The 19120-nt window shown below is 42.4% G+C and overlaps 1 protein-coding gene across 26 annotated transcripts in view; it reads left to right on the forward strand.

The window, feature by feature from the left end:
- Positions 1-18635, forward strand: part of LOC123997434 (receptor-type tyrosine-protein phosphatase S-like) — a 293600-nt gene extending 274965 nt beyond the window's left edge. For all 26 annotated transcript variants that reach the window (XM_046301649.1, XM_046301651.1, XM_046301659.1 and 23 more), the window contains 3 exons: positions 167-321; positions 13767-13902; positions 14514-18635. In XM_046301649.1, the coding sequence (XP_046157605.1) occupies positions 167-321; positions 13767-13902; positions 14514-14582 (360 nt within the window). In that variant the 3' untranslated portion in view covers positions 14583-18635. The remainder of the gene's footprint in view (positions 1-166; positions 322-13766; positions 13903-14513) is intronic.
- The last annotated feature ends 485 nt before the right edge of the window (positions 18636-19120 follow it).

Raw genomic sequence — 19120 nt, forward strand, 5'->3', positions numbered from 1 at the left:
GTAAAGTGAAGGATCTTGGTTTTTACTGACCAATCCCTTCTCTGCCTTTACATCCTCCTCTCTTTCCCGTTTTCTCAATCCTCCTCTGTCTCCCTCACTCCATCCCTCTCTTCCTTGTCTCTTACCCTTTCCATCCATCCATTCTTCTTCTCGTTCCCTTTCTCAGGATGGGCAGTCCAGGACAGTGCGGCAGTTCCAGTTCACTGATTGGCCGGAGCAGGGGGTGCCCAAGTCAGGGGAGGGCTTCATAGACTTCATAGGCCAGGTGCACAAAACTAAGGAGCAGTTCGGCCAGGACGGACCCATCTCTGTCCACTGCAGGTAACAGCCCTGTGTGTGTTTGTGTGCGCGTGTCTGTGTGTGTCTGCGTGTGTCTCCATGCGCACATGGGCCTGCGTATAGGTGTGAGACATGTGTCAGTGGTATTCTTTATAATTCAGAACCACACCATTATTTGTACCTAACAATGTCGGCACATAACACAGTATCCTGAGTCTGTAGGTGTGTGGGTGTCCGACTCCCGGGCTGATACCTTGTGTTGTTAAGGGGATTACAACCAGCTTCCTGTGGTGCTAGTCTTAATGTCCTCCACAGACATGATGCATGCTTCTCTCTCTCTCTCTCCTTACTGCCACTGCAGTGGGCTGGCACTACAACGCCTAAGGCTCAGCTCATTCATAATTGATCACACGGAGCGCCAGCCTGGCATTTGTAAATGGGAGGCACATGAAATAATTTGTCCATTTTTATTTTACGATTCCCCGTATGATACATTTTATCACATTGTGTTTTCTTTCTTCCAAGGTAACCTTTGTCATTAGTTTGGCAAGCATATTCAAAAAATATTTGTGTGGCTACCACCTCCGGGGTACCACTGAAATGTGTTACTTAGTATGTTTATGGTTAAAAAAATAAGTCCCTGCACGCTGCTAACTTGCAAAGTGTCGTCACATTGTATTGAAACAATGTGTTGGTTGAAAATAAAAACTCCCTCTTTGCATCGTTTTTCCTTCACAAAGCCACCAAACACTAGCCTGGTCCCAGATCTGTTTGTACTGTTTAGCCAACTCCTGTGGTGGCATAAACAGATCTAGGACCAGGCGAACATGAGATCTCCCTATACACTAGATCTACCAATATGGACATCATTATTATGTCACCAGACTTTCACCACCATGCTCCCATGGGTAAAATATGATATCACCGCCAGACATTGCATATACCCTTTAAGAGAGAGGGCTGTGTCTTAGGACCTGCAATAAAGCTGAGTTATCCTCCCTTGATGAAAGGATTTAGCCCAGCAGCCTGGTGGAGGAGGCACAGCTAATGCAGCGGCTCAGGAAGGCGAGGGCTCAGTGGCGACGTCCCAAATGGCACCCTATTCCCTATATAGTGAACTTCTTTTGACCATAGCCCTATGGTGCCATTCGGGACGCATGCAGTGAGAGCGTTGTCTTCGCCTGGCATTTTGAGCACAGGCCCGGGAGTGTTATTGCAGAACTACTCTAACACCTCGGAAATCATCTCAGTTCTGACCCAATGCATGCTGGGAAGTAGGAACGAGTCAGGGATGCCCCCTCCCACCGTTGCTCTTCTCGGAAAGCTCCGGAAGCCCAACACTGAGAACTGGGCTCAGCTACTGTCTGTCTGCCTGGAGTGTCTGTCTGTCTGGACTGTGTAGGTTCCCTCCTTTGTTATCCTATTGTCCTCTCAATTTTCACGTCACTCCCTGTTGAACACAGAAGTTTGTTGTTTGAAAGTGTATTGGAAAGTTCTTGGTAGCTAGCTAGCTTCTTAGTTTGGATCCTGCAATGCAGTTGGCATCAGTTGCTGGGACTGCTTGTCTCTTTCCAGTGATTATGCCGACCAAGGATGGGTCTGAGGAGCCATTTGGCGTCGCAGCTAGCTATCAAGCTAGCTGCATATCAAGGTAGGAGGGTTTTCTTGAACGCAGCTCGCAACGCAGCTCGCAATGTGGCTGGGACCTCGGATTGTCCCGGGTGTGTGGCTGTCTAGATCCCTGCTGTTTGTTGATTTCAATTTTCCCAATGACCTGCTCTGTCTGGAAGTGCAAGGAGTAACAGCCTAACATGCGTTGCTAGCTACCATGACAAAATCCAAAGCCAGGTGGAGTACCGTTGAGAACAGTGGTGTGTCTCTATCACACGTGAAGGATCTTTTAAACAAACAAAAAGCGACCTACAAGCAATTGTTACAACAACAAGAAATAGCTTCAAGTGTTTTGTTCAAATACTTGTGGATTCTACTAATAAAAGAAGGGAAGACCTGACCAGAGAGGTCCAGGACCTGAAGAACAGTTTGCAGTTCTCCCAGGGTCAGCTCGATGAGTTGAAACAGGAGAACGGCAAGATGACAGCAATCCGTAAGTCATTTAGAGAGGACATCAGTTGTGTGTGTGAACCCATGTTAACAACGACAGATAAATCAGACTATCTCGAGGGACAATCAAGGCGGAACAACATGGTTGTGAACGGAATTGCAGAATCTCCACGAGACCTGGGCGGATCGTTGAGAAATTGAAGATGGACCACAGGAAAATTGAGGTGGAGCGCACCAACAGGACTGGAAACCCCACCACTGCCCAGGTAACAGGCCCAGGCCAATAGTGGTCAAGTTCCTGAAGTTCAAGGACAAGGTAGCTGTTCTGGAAAGAGCCAAGAACTTGAGAGGAACTTATATCTTCCTCAACGATGACTATCCTGAAGCTGCGCCAGAAGAGGAAAGAACTGATCCCAGCCATGAAAGATGCCAGAGCGGGTGGGGACATTGCTTACATCTGCTATACATCTGCTATAACAGGCTCATTGTCCACCCTCCAGAAGCCTGGAAGGGATAAAAGAGCCACTCTTATGAGTTTGTAGCTTTAACCCCGCTGCACACGCACACACCAATTGATTAATTCACTGCTGAATGTATATTTTTTTCTCTTGCTTTGTCTGCTCTTTTCAGTGTTTTGTTTTTCTCTGATAAGCTACCCCGGAAAGGGCTGAAAATATCCCATATGAATATATGTAGCCTTAGAAATAAGGTTCATGAAATCAATAACTTGCTAACATCAGATAAGATTCATATATTAGCCATTAGCCACATCTAAAGCCTTTTCTTTTGGGGTGTTGCTATAGGCCACCAAGTGCTAACAGTCAGTATCTAAGTGATATCTGTGAAATGCTTGATAGTGTACAGTATGTGATGTAAACAGGGAGGTGTACTTTCTTGGGGACCTGAATCTTGACTGGTTTTCATCAAGCTGTGCCTGTAATCTGGTTCAGGTTATTAATCAATTTACCAGAGTGTTTACAGGCACTACAGGAACAAGATCATCCACATGTATTGATCACATGTTTACTAATACTGGAGAACTTTGTTCTAAAGCTGTATCCGTAGGCATTGGATGCAGTGATCACAATATAGTGGCTATATCCAGGAAAGCCAAAGTTCCAACAGCTGGGCCTAAAATAGTGTATAAGAGATCATACAAAATATTTTGCTGTGACTCTGTGGATGATGTTAAAAATATTTGTTGGTGTGATCCAGACGCTGCACTTGATGAATTTATGAATTTGCTTCTTCCAATTATTGATAAACATGCACCTGTTAAGAAACTGACTGTTATAACTGTTAAGAAACTGTATGGTTGAAAGAGATGGGGCAAAAGGAGTGGCTAATAATTCTGGCTGCACATCAGACTGGCTGACTTACTGCAAATTGAGAAAGGATGTGACTAAACTGAACAAAAAGAAGAAGAAACTGTTTTATGAAGCCAAGATCAATTATATAAAACTTTGGAGTACTTTACTTTAAATTATGGGCAGAAAGACAATTGCAACTCCATCTTTCATTGAATCAGATGGCTTATTCATCACAAAACCATTTGATGATGCCAATTATTTTCATGATTATTTAATTGGCAAAGTGGGCAAACTTAGGCAGGAAATGCCAACAGCGAACAGGGAGCAATTGTATTCATGCATAAAAAAACAAATAATGATGACAAATAAAGAAAAGCATTGCAAGTTTAAATTTTTGTAAAGTTAGTGTGGGAGAGGTGGAAAAATAATTGTAATCGATCAATAATGACAAACCTCCTGCCATTGACAACTTAGATGGAAAGCTACTGAGGATGGTAGCTGACTCTATAGCCAGCCCTATATGTCATATTTTTAATCCGAGGAAAGTCTTTGTCCTCAGGCCTGGAGGGAAACCAACGCAATTCCACTACCCAAGAGTGGTAAAGGGGCCTTTACTAGTTCTAACAGCAGACCTATACGCTTGCTGCCAGCTCTTAGCAAACTGTTGGAAAAAATTGTGTTTCACCAAATAGAATGCTATTTCTCTTGAATAAAAAGCGAACAACTTACTTTCAGCAAGCTTATAAAGGCACTCAACATGTACTGCACTGACACAAATTACTGATGATTGGTTGAAAGAAATTCATAATTAGAAGATTGTGGGAGCTGTACTGTTAGATTTCAGTGCACCCTTTGATATTATTGACCTGGTTTTTAACCTCTGCCATATTGTGGATTCAGAGCTATCTATCTAATATGACTAAAAGGGTTTTCTTTAATGGAAGCTTCTCTAATGTCAAACATGTAAAGTGTGGTGTACCGCTGGGCAGCTCTCAAGGCCCTCTACTCTTTTCTATTTTTGCCAATGACCTGCCACTGGCATTAAACAAAGCATGTGTGTCCATGTATGCTGATGATTCAACCATATATGCATTGGCAACCACAGCTAATGAAGACACTGAAACCCATAACAAAGAGTTGGAGTCTGATTTGGAATGAGCGGCCAGTAATAAACTGGTCCTGAACATCTCTAAAACTAAGAGCATTGTATTTGGTACAAGTCATTCCTTAAGTTCTAGACCTCAGCTGATTCTGGTAATAAATGGTGTGGCTGTTGAACAAGTTGAGGAGTCTAAATTACTTGGTGTTACTTTAGATTGTACACTTTTTTATAAGAAACATTAATGTGTTTAAAATTCCAAATAGTTTGCATAGTCAACTTACACACAGCTCTGACACACACACTTATCCCACCAGACATACCACCAGGGGTATTTTCCCAGTCCCCATATCCAGAACAAATTCAAGAACGCATACAGTATTATGTACAGCCCTAATTGCATGGAATGTCCTTCCATCTCATATTGCTCAAGTAAACAGCAAACCTGTTCCGCTAGCGGAACCCCTCACCAACAGCCAATGAAATTGCAGGGCGCCAAATTCAATCAACAAAAATCTCATAATTCAATTTTCTCAAACATACAAGTATGAGGCACCATTTTAAAGATAAAATTCTCTTTAACTTATTGATGCACCCATCCCTTTAGTGGGATCATTTTCATCAACACCCGCTGAATTGCAGCGCGCTAAATTCAAATTAAATTACTAAAAATATAAAATTTTCATGAAATCACAAGTGCAATATAGCAAATCACAGCTTAGCTTGTTGTTAATCCACCTGGCGTGTCAGATTTCAATACAACTTTTCTGCAAAAGCATAACAAGCGTTTATGTAAGAACATCTCTCTCAGTAGACAAAATATTAGCACACTAGCAGCCAAGTAGTTTGGTCACGAAAGTCAGAAAAGCAATAGATTAAATCGCTTACCTTTGATGATCTTCAGATGTTTGCACTCACGAGACTCCCAGTTGCACAATAAATGTTCATTTTGTTCATTCCATTTGTTTGGTGCGTTATGTTCAGAAATCCACAGGCTCGAGCGGTCACGACATCGCAGACGAAAATTCCAAGTAGTATCCGTAATGTCCACAGAAACATGTCAAACGTTTTTTATAATCAATCCTCAGGTTGTTTTTAAAATATATAATCGATAATATATCAACTGGGACTGTCGCTTTTTCAATAGGAAAGGGAGAGACAATGGCTGCCCCACTCTGTTGCGCAAGGAAAACTCTGCGAACACCCAGCTATCCACGCAATGTTATCTTTCTCGCTCATTTTTCAAAATAAAAGCCGGATACTATGTCTAAAGACTGTTGACACCTCGAGGAAGCCATAGGAAAAGGAATCTGGTTGATATCCCTTTAAATGGTAGCAAGGCATCCAATGGAACAGAGAGCTTTCAGGAAAAACAGCACTTCCTGGTTTGATTTTCCTCAGGTTTTCGCCTGCAATATAAGTTATGTTATACTTTAGAGTGTTTTCTATCCTAATCTGACAATTATATGCATATTCTATTTTATTCTAGTTTCTGGGCCTGAGAAATAGGCCGTTTCAAATTGGTATGATTTTTTAAGCCAAAAATGAAAATCCTGCCCCCTACACTCAAGAAGTTAATCCAACCACAGTGTCCGATTTCAAAAAAGCTTTTCGGCGAAAGCAGAATATATCATTATGTTAGGTCAGCAACTAGTCACAGAAAGCATACAGCGATTTTCAACCAAAGAGAGGAGTCACGAAAAGCATAAATAGAGATAAAATTAATCACTAACCATTGATATTCTTCATCAGATGACACTCCCGGGACAACATGTTACACAATACATGTATGTTTTGTTCAATCAAGTACATATTTATATCCAAAAACCTCAGTTTACATTTGGCTTTGCCTCCAAAACATCCTGTGAATTTGCACAGAGCCACATATATTTACATAAATACTCATAATAAACATTGATAAAAGATACAAGTGTTATTCACAGATTTAAAGATATACTTCTCCTTAATGCAACCGCTGTGTCAGATTTTTTTTAAACTTCTCGGAAAAAGCAAACCATGCAATAATCTGATTACAGCGATCAGAGACCAAAACAACCCCAAAAGATATCCGCAATTTTGGAGTCAACATAAGTCAGAAATAGCATTATAAATATTAACTTACCTTTGATGATCTTCATCAGAATACACTCCCAGGAATCCCAGTTCCACAATAAATGTTTGATTTTTTCCATAAAGTCCATAATTTATGTCCAAATAACTCCTTTTGGTTCGCTTTAAAATGTTTTTTATTTAGTTCTGTCTTTGAACTGTTCTTGTCTATTGATGTTCTGTATTATGTCATTCTGTATTATGTTTCATGTTTTGTGTGGACCCCAGGAAGGGTAGATGCTGCTTTTGCAACAACTAATGGGGATCATACTAAAATACCAAATACCAACTACTCACACTGTGTCATATCAAAAAATGGTACATAATTATTTTCTTTCCCTCACTTTCTTCCTTTATCTTTTATCCCTCCATATATTTTCTCAATGGGTTGCATTTTCCCCTTAACTTTACTCAATCTTCCAAATCAGTAGAACCCAGAGAGTGTTCTTCAGTGGAAGCTTCTCTAACATCAGATATGTACCGTGCAGTGTCTCTCAGGGCAGTTGCCTTATGCCGTTACTCTTCTATCCTCCAGGCCGGCCGGCTCGGTCCTCCCCTCCCGCTCCGTGGCTCGATGACTCATTGCGAGCTCACAGAACAGGGCTCCGGGCAGCCGAGCGGAAATGGAGGAAAACTCGCCTCCCTGCGGACCTGGCATCCTTTCACTCCCTCCTCTCTACATTTTCCTCCTCTGTCTCTGCTGCTAAAGCCACTTTCTACCACGCTAAATTCCAAGCATCTGCCTCTAACCCTAGGAAGCTCTTTGCCACCTTCTCCTCCCTCCTGAATCCTCTGCCCCCTCCCCCCCCCCCTCCTCCCTCTCTGCAGATGACTTCGTCAACCATTTTGAAAAGAAGGTCGACGACATCCGATCCTCGTTTGCTAAGTCAAACGACACCGCTGGTTCTGCTCACACTGCCCTAACCTGTGCTCTGACCTCTTTCTCCCCTCTCTCTCCAGATGAAATCTCGCGTCTTGTGACGGCCGGCCGCCCAACAACCTGCCCGCTTGACCCTATCCCCTCCTCTCTTCTCCAGACCATTTCCGGAGACCTTCTCCCTTACCTCACCTCGCTCATCAACTCATCCCTGACCGCTGGCTACGTCCCTTCAGTCTTCAAGAGAGCGAGAGTTGCACCCCTTCTGAAAAAACCTACACTCGATCCCTCCGATGTCAACAATTACAGACCAGTATCCCTTCTTTCTTTTCTCTCCAAAACTCTTGAACGTGCCGTCCTTGGCCAGCTCTCCCGCTATCTCTCTCTGAATGACCTTCTTGATCCAAATCAGTCAGGTTTCAAGACTAGTCATTCAACTGAGACTGCTCTCCTCTGTATCACGGAGGCGCTCCGCACTGCTAAAGCTAACTCTCTCTCCTCTGCTCTCATCCTTCTAGATCTATCGGCTGCCTTCGATACTGTGAACCATCAGATCCTCCTCTCCACCCTCTCCGAGTTGGGCATCTCCGGCGCGGCCCACGCTTGGATTGCGTCCTACCTGACAGGTCGCTCCTACCAGGTGGCGTGGCGAGAATCTGTCTCCTCACCACGCGCTCTCACCACTGGTGTCCCCCAGGGCTCTGTTCTTGGCCCTCTCCTATTCTCGCTATACACCAAGTCACTTGGCTCTGTCATAACCTCACATGGTCTCTCTTATCATTGCTATGCAGACGACACACAATTAATCTTCTCCTTTCCCCCTTCTGATGACCAGGTGGCGAATCGCATCTCTGCATGTCTGGCAGACATATCAGTGTGGATGACGGATCACCACCTCAAGCTGAACCTCGGCAAGACGGAGCTGCTCTTCCTCCCGGGGAAGGACTGCCCGTTCCATGATCTCGCCATCACGGTTGACAACTCCATTGTGTCCTCCTCCCAGAGCGCCAAGAACCTTGGCGTGATCCTGGACAACACCCTGTCGTTCTCAACCAACATCAAGGCGGTGGCCCGTTCCTGTAGGTTCATGCTCTACAACATCCGCAGAGTACGACCCTGCCTCACACAGGAAGCGGCGCAGGTCCTAATCCAGGCACTTGTCATCTCCCGTCTGGATTACTGCAACTCGCTGTTGGCTGGGCTCCCTGCCTGTGCCATTAAACCCCTTCAACTCATCCAGAACGCCGCAGCCCGTCTGGTGTTCAACCTTCCCAAGTTCTCTCACGTCACCCCGCTCCTCCGTTCTCTCCACTGGCTTCCAGTTGAAGCTCGCATCCGCTACAAGACCATGGTGCTTGCCTACGGAGCTGTGAGGGGAACGGCACCTCAGTACCTCCAGGCTCTGATCAGGCCCTACACCCAAACAAGGGCACTGCGTTCATCCACCTCTGGCCTGCTCGCCTCCCTACCACTGAGGAAGTACAGCTCCCGCTCAGCCCAGTCAAAACTGTTCGCTGCCCTGGCCCCCAATGGTGGAACAAACTCCCTCACGACGCCAGGACAGCGGAGTCAATCACCACCTTCCGGAGACACCTGAAACCCCACCTCTTTAAGGAATACCTAGGATAGGATAAGTAATCCCTCTCACCCCCCTAAGTTTTAGATGCACTATTGTTAAGTGACTGTCCCACTGGATGTCATAAGGTGAATGCACCAATTTGTAAGTCGCTCTGGATAAGAGCGTCTGCTAAATGACTTAAATGTAAATGTAAATGTTCTCTATTTTTACAAATGATTTGCCCTTACACAAAGCTAGAATTACTATGTATGTGGATGATTTCACAAATCAGCACCCAAAGCCAGTGAGCTCACTGAAAGCTCACTGAGAGTTACAGTCAGTATCCGAATGGGTGATTAATAATAAACGGGTCTTAAATACATCTAAAACTAAAAGTATTTCATTTGGTTGAGCACATTCTCTATGACCTAAACCTCAACTGGAGTTGTGTATAAAGGATGTGACCATTGAGCAAGTTGAGGAAGCTGGATGGTCAATTATCATGGTCAAGTCATATTGCTAAAGTTGTTGTGAAGGAAAGGAAAAGGGGGGATACCTAGTCAGTTGCACAACTGAATGCAGTCAACGGAAATGTGTCTTCCACATTTAACCCAACCCCTTCGCGTTTTTTTACACAAAAAATCAACTACCCTAGTTGTTCAGGCTCTGGTCTTGTCCCATCTTGATTTATTGTCCGGTAATATGGTCAAGTGCAGCAAAGAAAGACCTAGCAAAGTTGCACCCGGCTCAAAACAGAGCAGCACGCCTTGCCCTTAGCTGCACACACAGAACTCACATCAACAACGTCTCTCCTGGTTGTGGATTGATGAGAGAATAACTGCTTCTCTTCTAGTTATTACGAGAAGTATTACTTTGATGAAAATTCCAGCTTGTCTGCATAATCAAATAACATTCAGGTCAGACACCCTTACATTACCCAAGAAGACATGCCACCAAGGGTTTCTTCACAGTCCCCAAGTCCCCAGAGCCATGATTACATGGAACTTCCTTCCATCTCCACTTACTATGGTAAACAGCAAAATTAACTTTAAAAAAAAAGAAGATTAAACAACATCTCATGGAACGGCGGGGACTTTGAGGGGACACATACACAAACACATGCACACCCAGGCACACACACACATTATGCACAGTATTTAGCTGTATTGTTTGTATTATTATGATTTATTTTTTTACTTGTCATGTTTTATGTTTTTTTGTGAACCCCAGGAAGAATAACCGCTGCCTCTGCAAAAGCTAATGGGGATCCAAATAAACAAACAACCCTCTCTCCCTCTCTCTTTCTCTCTATTCTACTGCCTCCCCAATTCCTGTCTAATAGAGCCACACGGTTTTTGTCATTAATTGCCTGATTACTTTCTGTGAATGGGAGTGTAAATCCTCTCATTCAATGCTGCTTTCCACGGCGGTTAGATTTGGAAGTCTATCTATTTAAAAGGGTTTGATGGACTTTAAGAGCCATATGACAAGCTGTGACCAGCTCACCAGGAAGAGCTTTCTTCACACACCAGGAGAGGATGGGGTTAGTGTGTAGGAATGGAGGAGGGAAAGGGGGTTTGAAAGGACAGAAGGGGGTAGACAGTAGGGGGTTTGTGGTGACATAGTCCACAGCTGAGGTTCTTTTGGGGGGGGGGGGTTGTCGCTGGTGTCTTGTTCGGTCAATCTACTGTCAGAAGTTTCGAGGTAGAAAATGGTGAAAGTTATCTTTGGTAAAAACGTTGTAACCTTTCAGAAACTGTCATGGGGCGGGTAAGAGAGAAAAATAAATCTGTTGTCAAATCAATTATTGTTCCATTGGTGAAGTGGAAGTCATTTCACACCAAAGTAGCTTACGGAGACAGCCCTCAAGTATTTCAGGATCAGAGTTAAGACTCGCCCTATTTCTGGGGACTGTTGCAGGGAAAGGTTTGCAATGGGGGCTTAATGATTCTGTGTGTGTGTGTGTGTGTGTGTGTGTGTGTGTGTGTGTGTGTGTGTGTGTGTGTGTGTGTGTGTGTGTGTGTGTGTGTGTGTGTGTGTGTGTGTGTGTGTGTGTGTGTGTGTGTGTGTGTGTGTGTGTGTGTGTGTGTGCGCGCGCGTGCATACAGTTGAAGTCGGAAGTTTACATACACCTTAGTCAAATACATTTAAACTCAGTTTTTCACAATTCCTGACATTTAATCCTAGTAAAAGAATTCCCTGTCTTTTCTTTCTTTCATCACATTCCCAGTGGGTCGGAAGTTTACATACAATCAATTAGTATCTGTTAGCATTGCCTTTCAAATGTTTAAATTGGGCCAAGTGTTTAGGGTAGCTTTCCACAAGCTTCCCACAGTAAGTTGGGTGAATTTTGTCACATTCCTCCTGACAGAGCTGGTGTAACTGAGTCAGGTTTGTAGGTCTCCTTGCGCACACACTCTTTTTCAGTTCTGCCCAAACATTTTCTATAGGATTGAGGTCAGGGCTTTGTGATGGCCACTCCAATACCTTGACTTTGTTGTCCTTAAGACCCATTTACTACCAAGCTTTAACTTCATGACTGATGTCTTGAGATGTTGCTTCAATATATCCACATCATTTTCCTACCTCATGACGCCATCTATTGTGTGAAGTGCACCAGTCCCTCCTGCCGCAAAGCACCCCCACAACATGATGCTGCCACCCCCGTGCATCATGGTTGGGATGGTGTTCTTCAGCTCGCAAGCCTCCCCCTTTTTCCTCCAAACATAACGATGTTCATTACGTCCAAACAGTTCTATTTTTGTTTTATCAGACCAGAGGACATTTCTCCAAAAAGTACGATCTTTGTCCCCATGTGCAGTTGCAAACCGTAGTCTGGCTTTTTTATGGCGGTTTTGGAGCAGTGGCTTCTTCCTTGCTGAGAGGCCTTTCAGGTTATGTCGATATAGGACTCGTTTTACTGTGGATATGGATACTTGTGTTCCTGTTTCCTCTAGCATCTTCACATGGTCCTTTGCTGTTGTTCTGGGATTAATTTGCACTTTTTGCACCAAAGTACGTTAATCTCTAGGAGACAGAACTCGTCTCCTTCCTGAGCTGTATAACGGCAACGTGGTCCCATGGTGTTTGTGCTTGCGTACTATTGTTTGCACAGACGTGGTACCTTCAGGCGTTTTAAAATTGCTCCCAAGGATGAACCAGACTTGTGGAGGTCTACAATTTGTTTTCTGAGGTCTTGGCTGATTTCTTTAGATTTTCACATGATGTCAAGCGAAGAGAAACTGAGTTTGAAGGTAGGCCTTGAATTACATCCACATGTACACATCCAATTGACTCATATGATGTTAACTAGCCTATCAGAAGCTTCTAAAGCCATGACATAATTTTCTGGAATTTTCCAAGCTGTGTAAAGGCACAGTCAACTTAGTGTATGTAGACTTCTGACCCACTGGAATTGTGATACCAGTGAAATAATCTAGCTGTAAACAATTTTTGGTAAAATTACTTGTGTTATGCACAAAGTAGATGTCCTAACCGACTTGCCAAAACTATAGTCTGTTAACAAGAAATTTGTAGAGTGGTTGAAAACAAGTTTTAATGACTCCAACCTAAGTGTATGTAAACTTCTGACTTCAACTGTACGTGTATGCATTTGCGTGTGTTCAAGATTGTGTACAAGCATGTGTGCATGTATGTGTGCGTGTGCGTGCGTGCTCATATGTGGGTGTGTGTTTGTGTGTGTGTGCACGAATGCTTTTGAGATTGTGTACGTGCATGTGTGTTGTGTGGGCGGGCGGGCATCAAAGTGGAACGTGTACGTTCCTCACGTCAAGATTATCTCTCACATGATCATTTTAAAACCAGGCGTTAAACTGTCTAGCGACGGCAGATGATGACTGGTATCCAGGGACAGAAGAAAGAACATAGAATGAACCAAATGGACACATAATAGCTGTTACTAGAAGTTGATTTCCCTGGACCCATATTTAGGGCTGGTTTCCTGGACGTAGATGAATAAACCTAGTCCTAGACTAAGAATAATGTTGTCATACTTTTTAAGTCGAAGTTGCTGCACACATTTTTATTTTGACATATAAATGAATGATATATACCGATTTGATTCTTGAAGAATATAACTTATACATGCCACATGGGCTTAGTTCAGACTGTCGTACTCCGTCAGAATCCAAAATAAGAGCGTGTTTTACTCCAATGTTTCTAAATTATGTAAATGTAAACGAGCCTCAAAACATGGTTCAACCTACAATTTTAATATCATGGATGGTCAGTCCTTGCATCCATGGCTCTCTCTCTGAGAGTGGTTATATTTCTCCAGGCCCGTCCCTCAGCTTTTTTTACCAAAACAGAGGTGGTTTGGTATTGTTTCAATAAAGGACTCTAGCTTTAAACCAGCCAATACACTTTAGACAACTTTTTTTTAAGTGCACGCAAGAAAGAGCTCTTGGTGTAGAGTTGGACTTCATCTGTTGTGTGTGTTGTTGTTTTTCCCAGCGCGGGAGTTGGCCGGACTGGTGTTTTCATCACGCTCAGCATCGTGCTAGAGAGGATGCGCTACGAGGGCGTGGTGGACATCTTCCAAACGGTCAAGATGCTGCGGACACAGAGGCCGGCCATGGTGCAGACAGAGGTGAGAGGTCACTCTAGACCACATGTGTGAAGCTCAAGGCCCTAGGGTGAGCCTATTGAATCCGACCTGTGGGTGGTCTGAGTCATTTTTTATTTTATTTCAAAAAAGTTTCATGAAAAACGATCTCAATCGACATTTCCATGACTAAAAGCTAAATTGAAACTGGGTAGAAGTGATAATGGATCTAGAGTTATAGTCTCCTCACTCTGCCCAGCTTTCTAACAGTTATCAAAATGAAAGCTAGACAGTCAGGGAGCATCGAAAAATTCCAAAAGTGACAGGAAGAGAACTCTTTTTTTTTTGCTAATTTTGACGCCATGAATTTGAATACATTTTAAGTGCCACCTCGGTGAAGAAGGAAAAAAGAGTTTTGACGTCTCCACTCTAGACCCACAGGCCTTTGTGGATGTTGTGGTCCTTGTGTTTAAAAAAAAATGTAGTTTGGCCACGGGTGCTAAGAATACGCATCGGAATTGCGTAAGCATTGGTACTCTCTGTAAGTCTTAGAGCTGCTGGCTTTGTAGTATTGCATTGAACAGTGTAGGATTCTCTTTTCTGCTGCTGTCACCATGTGATATTAATGTTTCATATGTTGTCTTTTGTCTATGCAGGATGAATATCAGTTTTCCTACCAGGCGGGTCTGGAGTACCTAGGAAGCTTTGATCACTATGCAACGTAAAAAGCCATCTCGTCCCCCGAACCGTTGTCCCCCTCAACAGTCTCCTGAGCCATAGAAACGTGCTTGAAATTTGAAATGGCGACAACAACAACAACAACAACAACAACAAAAAACAACAACAACAAACAGAAAACAAAATTCAACCAACAGGAAAGCAAACTAATTGTAGATGTTTTGTTGTTGTAAAGAAATCCATTTAAAATGCAAACAATAGTGCAATTCCAATTGGACCTAATGGACTTTGATGCCGGTGAGGAAAGTGTAAACGATTCCATCAGCAAAACCAACTGACGCCCTCACTCGGGAGAAAGGAACCAAAAGTGGCGGCTCAAGCTGTGGGGTGGGAATAATCAAAAGTGTCAGACTGCTAACCTTACCTCAAGTGTTCAGATGTGGCGGTTGACATTGTAAACATTTTGTGGACATCTATTAAAAAAACAACTACGTACAAACAATACAAAGATAACAAACAGAAAAATGAAGGAAAAGTGACTAGGTGAACGTGACTGTGGTAAAAAAAAAAAGCTAAAGAATTGAAAAACTGAGAAAAGGGTGGACTGGATGTAGCTTGGATGAGGGAAGCTCTCTTATTTTTTAACATTTTAGGGCAGAGGTTCAGAGTTCCTAATTGTTTATTAACACTTTTGATGGCCTAACTGTGGTTGCCTGTGAACACAGGTGATTGTCCCCCAAAACGTCGGACACCGGTGATGAGACTAACACACCGAGTTAACGCTAAGGTACTGGCAAGAGAAGTCAACCGCCATTCGGTACCCCCTACCACTCTCATCTCTTTCTAGCAAGAGAACTTCTACTGCCCATAGTTCTGGTATGACCTTTCAAACTCCAAACTCACAACTCTTCAAGTGTCCATCATACCCACAAAGGGCATCCCTATATCCCTTCAACTCTTTGGGATAAGAGGAGCCTCTGCAGTAAAGAATAGTCTGGGTGAAAGTGAGGACGGTGTCTTAAAGTGACAACCATAGGTGGACATAGGTGGACATAGGTGTCAAATGCCAATTCAATCAATTTACTGCGTCAGTTTCTCTAGCACTTGACTTGTGGACCGTTTTTTTTGTGCTGTTGAGAACAAACCCCACATGTTTATACAGTAACCACTGGTATATCTCTCATAGCCTCGGTCACCAAGGACACTGGGCAAATGAGCGCCCTTGCAAGATCAGAGAAATGACAACCATGTCCCATGACTTTTTACGATCACTCTTCGTTCAGGACTAGTTGTGTCATGAGTTAATGGTGCAGTGTCCACCATTTTAAATGGTGAGCTCAGGCGGCCTTTAGGCTACAACAAGTGAAATCACCACATGAGGTCGGGGAATGAATGGTGAATGGCGGCAACTGGGCTCTCCGCAAACGTGTACAGTGACCAACAACCCATTGTAATCACTTGTTACTTCGTCTTATAATTACTTGTGTTTCTGGGGTTTTCTGTCGATACCAAACATGCTGCTTATTCTCCTGTATGCTGTAGGTGTAACTCTTTGGTATGGGATGACAATGGAGGTGCCAGGTCTGGTCATGGAAAGCGCATCCACATGTTATCCCCCCCCCCCCCATCCTCCTCCTCCATCTCTCACTAGACATTTTAGTCCCAAGCTTAGCGAAGAAACTAGTCCTCTTGCAGTTATGGTACTAAGAGTGGAAGGAAAGTAGTTCAATGTTGTGAGGAACTGAGTTGATAACCCAGAGAAAGCTTCCAGTCTTTCCCTTCCACCTATAGGCCAAAGGTCACTGAAGTTGACTGCGGAAGAGGTGGCCATGTTGGATTGGGATGTCGTGAGGTGAAAGTTATAGCCACGATACAAATGAATTGCACATCACCAAACTTGAAACCTAAACGATAGCAGGGCCGATTCTACGCACTATGTACATGTGTCTGATAAAAACGAGCCCTCAAAGCCCCCAATTTCATTTTTTTTATCAGAGGTCAGTGCTTTGGTATACCCAGGAGTATACTTTTACATTGGCTTCTATGAAGGGTTTTCGATTGGTATGTACACTAACAGAGTGATGAAAGGAACTGTGTGTAGTCTTTCTTATTTCCAAAAAAGCCTTATTGTTATTGTAACATTATGGAAACATTAATGTTGTATTATGATGACTATTGTTATTTTACTTTACATAGCTGACTTTTATTTTAGTTTTTGTTTAGTTTTTTAACAGAGATATTGTATCACATTTTTTAATTAGCAGTAAGAAATAAATGCGTATTTGTTCATATTATGTTAAAATACATTCTATTTTTTCACTGTAGAAATGTTAAGTATAACATGTGTTTGTGTGGATGTGTGCATATATACTTATATATTGCACATTCACACATACATATATATTTAAATACAGAATATAAAAATATACCCAAACTCTTAGTATGAATTTAGTTGTTTTTCTTTTACCCATAAATTTTCAATTACTCATGTAAAATTATGATGGATTTTTGTATATATATATTTTTTTGTAACCATAACCTTAACCTTGGGAAATATTGTTTGTTTCTCTGGGAACAATGAGGGGAATTGTCTAGCCGAGCGCCGCTCCTACAACCCCTTGGTAGACCTGTGCCGATAAGGAGATGGCATTTTTAATTGTCGTTGAAATTATTATTATCATTAACAGTAGTTATTAGTATTTGTTTGAGTATTATTTTCATAGATAGTAGATTGAAATAGTATACAAAGCATTCAATTAGAGGCAAACTACATTATTACACATTTTTTATGAATTTGCCAGACTAAAGGTACTGTACTTTTTGACCATGTACAGACTATGATCTCCCTCTTTATCAGAAGTCCCTTTCGTCCCTCCTTTTAATTTTGTCTTTCTTTTCAGACACAACATAAATTATCCCTTTGTTAGATATCAACTATGATCCAGAATATAATACCTGTAAATAAACAAATATATAGATTATATGTATTTGTATAATTTGACCCTCGATGCTATCTTACCTTCAAATCAAAGACTGAACTGCAACTATAAGGTTCGACTCATTGCAAAGTTCCTGGTGTTTGTAAAAACGTGCTTTCTCCCTTTGTAACATTTGTATTCCACTGTTCCCTGTTCTTAAGTACCCAATTTATTTGTCATTATATGCCATGTTAGCAATATCCCCTACTAGCCACCCACAGCTAACTCTGTTATGAGACAGGTCAGTGAGGACCCATAACATTTTCCTCAGCACAGGCTTCTTGCAAAGTGAACACTGCTTCCTTCTCCAGACATGGCAAATGATGGCAACCAAAGGACCATTGCTTTCCTAAACAAAAGCTCCCCAAAAAAATGAGAAGTGCTAGTTTTCCCAACTGCCTAAAAAGCCAAGAAGTAGACAGTCCATTGGCAGTCAAAGGGAGAAAGAGGATATAATTTTGCTATTTAAGCAACTGGCCATAGTGCGAGGTCACAGCCATTAGGGGCAGAGAACTACACTATCGCTGCCCCCTGATTCATGAAATGATGTAATATGTTTTGCTCACATAAGACTTGTATAGAACCATACTGTGTTCCTTTTTTGTTGTTGCCATGTTTTGTTACGGGATGCAGAATGAATCAGGACTAGATGAGAAGGAGCCGTGTGATGCAAAGACCAGGAGAAAAGAACAGTGGGAATCTAACCATTTCATATGAACTAAATCTTGAAATGAGGACTTTTTTTGTGACTGAATTCAAAGACTGGTTTTGGTTATGCCAAAAACCAAGACAGTGGACGTCTTTGGAAGCTTGTGTGACGTGTTACTCTTTGACTTCATGTAAAGATGCCAGACTTTTGACAACAGCAGCCAAATTACTGCAATGTTCCACAGAGGGGGGAAATGAACGAAATAGAAAAATGACTCCAAAATAATAGAACGTATACATACAACAGCCAACAAAAAGATAAAGAACCCAAACTCAAGCAAAATAGTTTTTCTTTTTGTGAGGGCCAAGTGCTATCGCTTTCAAACTGTTACTTCTAACTGAAACAATGATTGGTTTAAAACCCACTGTGTATGTAGATATGTTGACTTTGTATTAAAGAAATGTTGTCTGAGAGTGTACTCTTGTCGTTTTATTCATCCAAATATTGCCCAACCTTTTTAAACCAGGTTTAAGTGCAGTCCCGTAAGGCATTCTGAGTATGGTAATGGTACACATTTTAATAAATGATTACTAAATACTAATACTTAATTATAGTGCTTGAAAGGAGAGACTCAATCTACAGGTGACACAGAGCACACTCTTTGTTTTCTATGCAGACCTGCTATCGTATCAATAATCAGTGTTCCTTTATGCCGTGCTGTGTTTGTAATCATTGTAAAAAATCATTTTTATGATTGCTTAAGACACCCCCATGGTTTTGTTTCTTCCGACACTTTATGCAAGTCATGGCTGTGGGTCCCCAATGGCAGCTTGTGACGAGACAAAATCGGATGAATGAAGCTGGATTTGTATCTTTTTGTGAACACATCATGCCTCTGCACTAATCCGGACATCAACCTATCTCAGTGAAACATCCAATGTCCCAAGTAGATGAATAT

The sequence above is a fragment of the Oncorhynchus gorbuscha genome, linkage group LG15, assembly GCF_021184085.1.
Source record: "Oncorhynchus gorbuscha isolate QuinsamMale2020 ecotype Even-year linkage group LG15, OgorEven_v1.0, whole genome shotgun sequence".
Classification (NCBI taxonomy): Eukaryota; Metazoa; Chordata; class Actinopteri; order Salmoniformes; family Salmonidae; genus Oncorhynchus; species Oncorhynchus gorbuscha.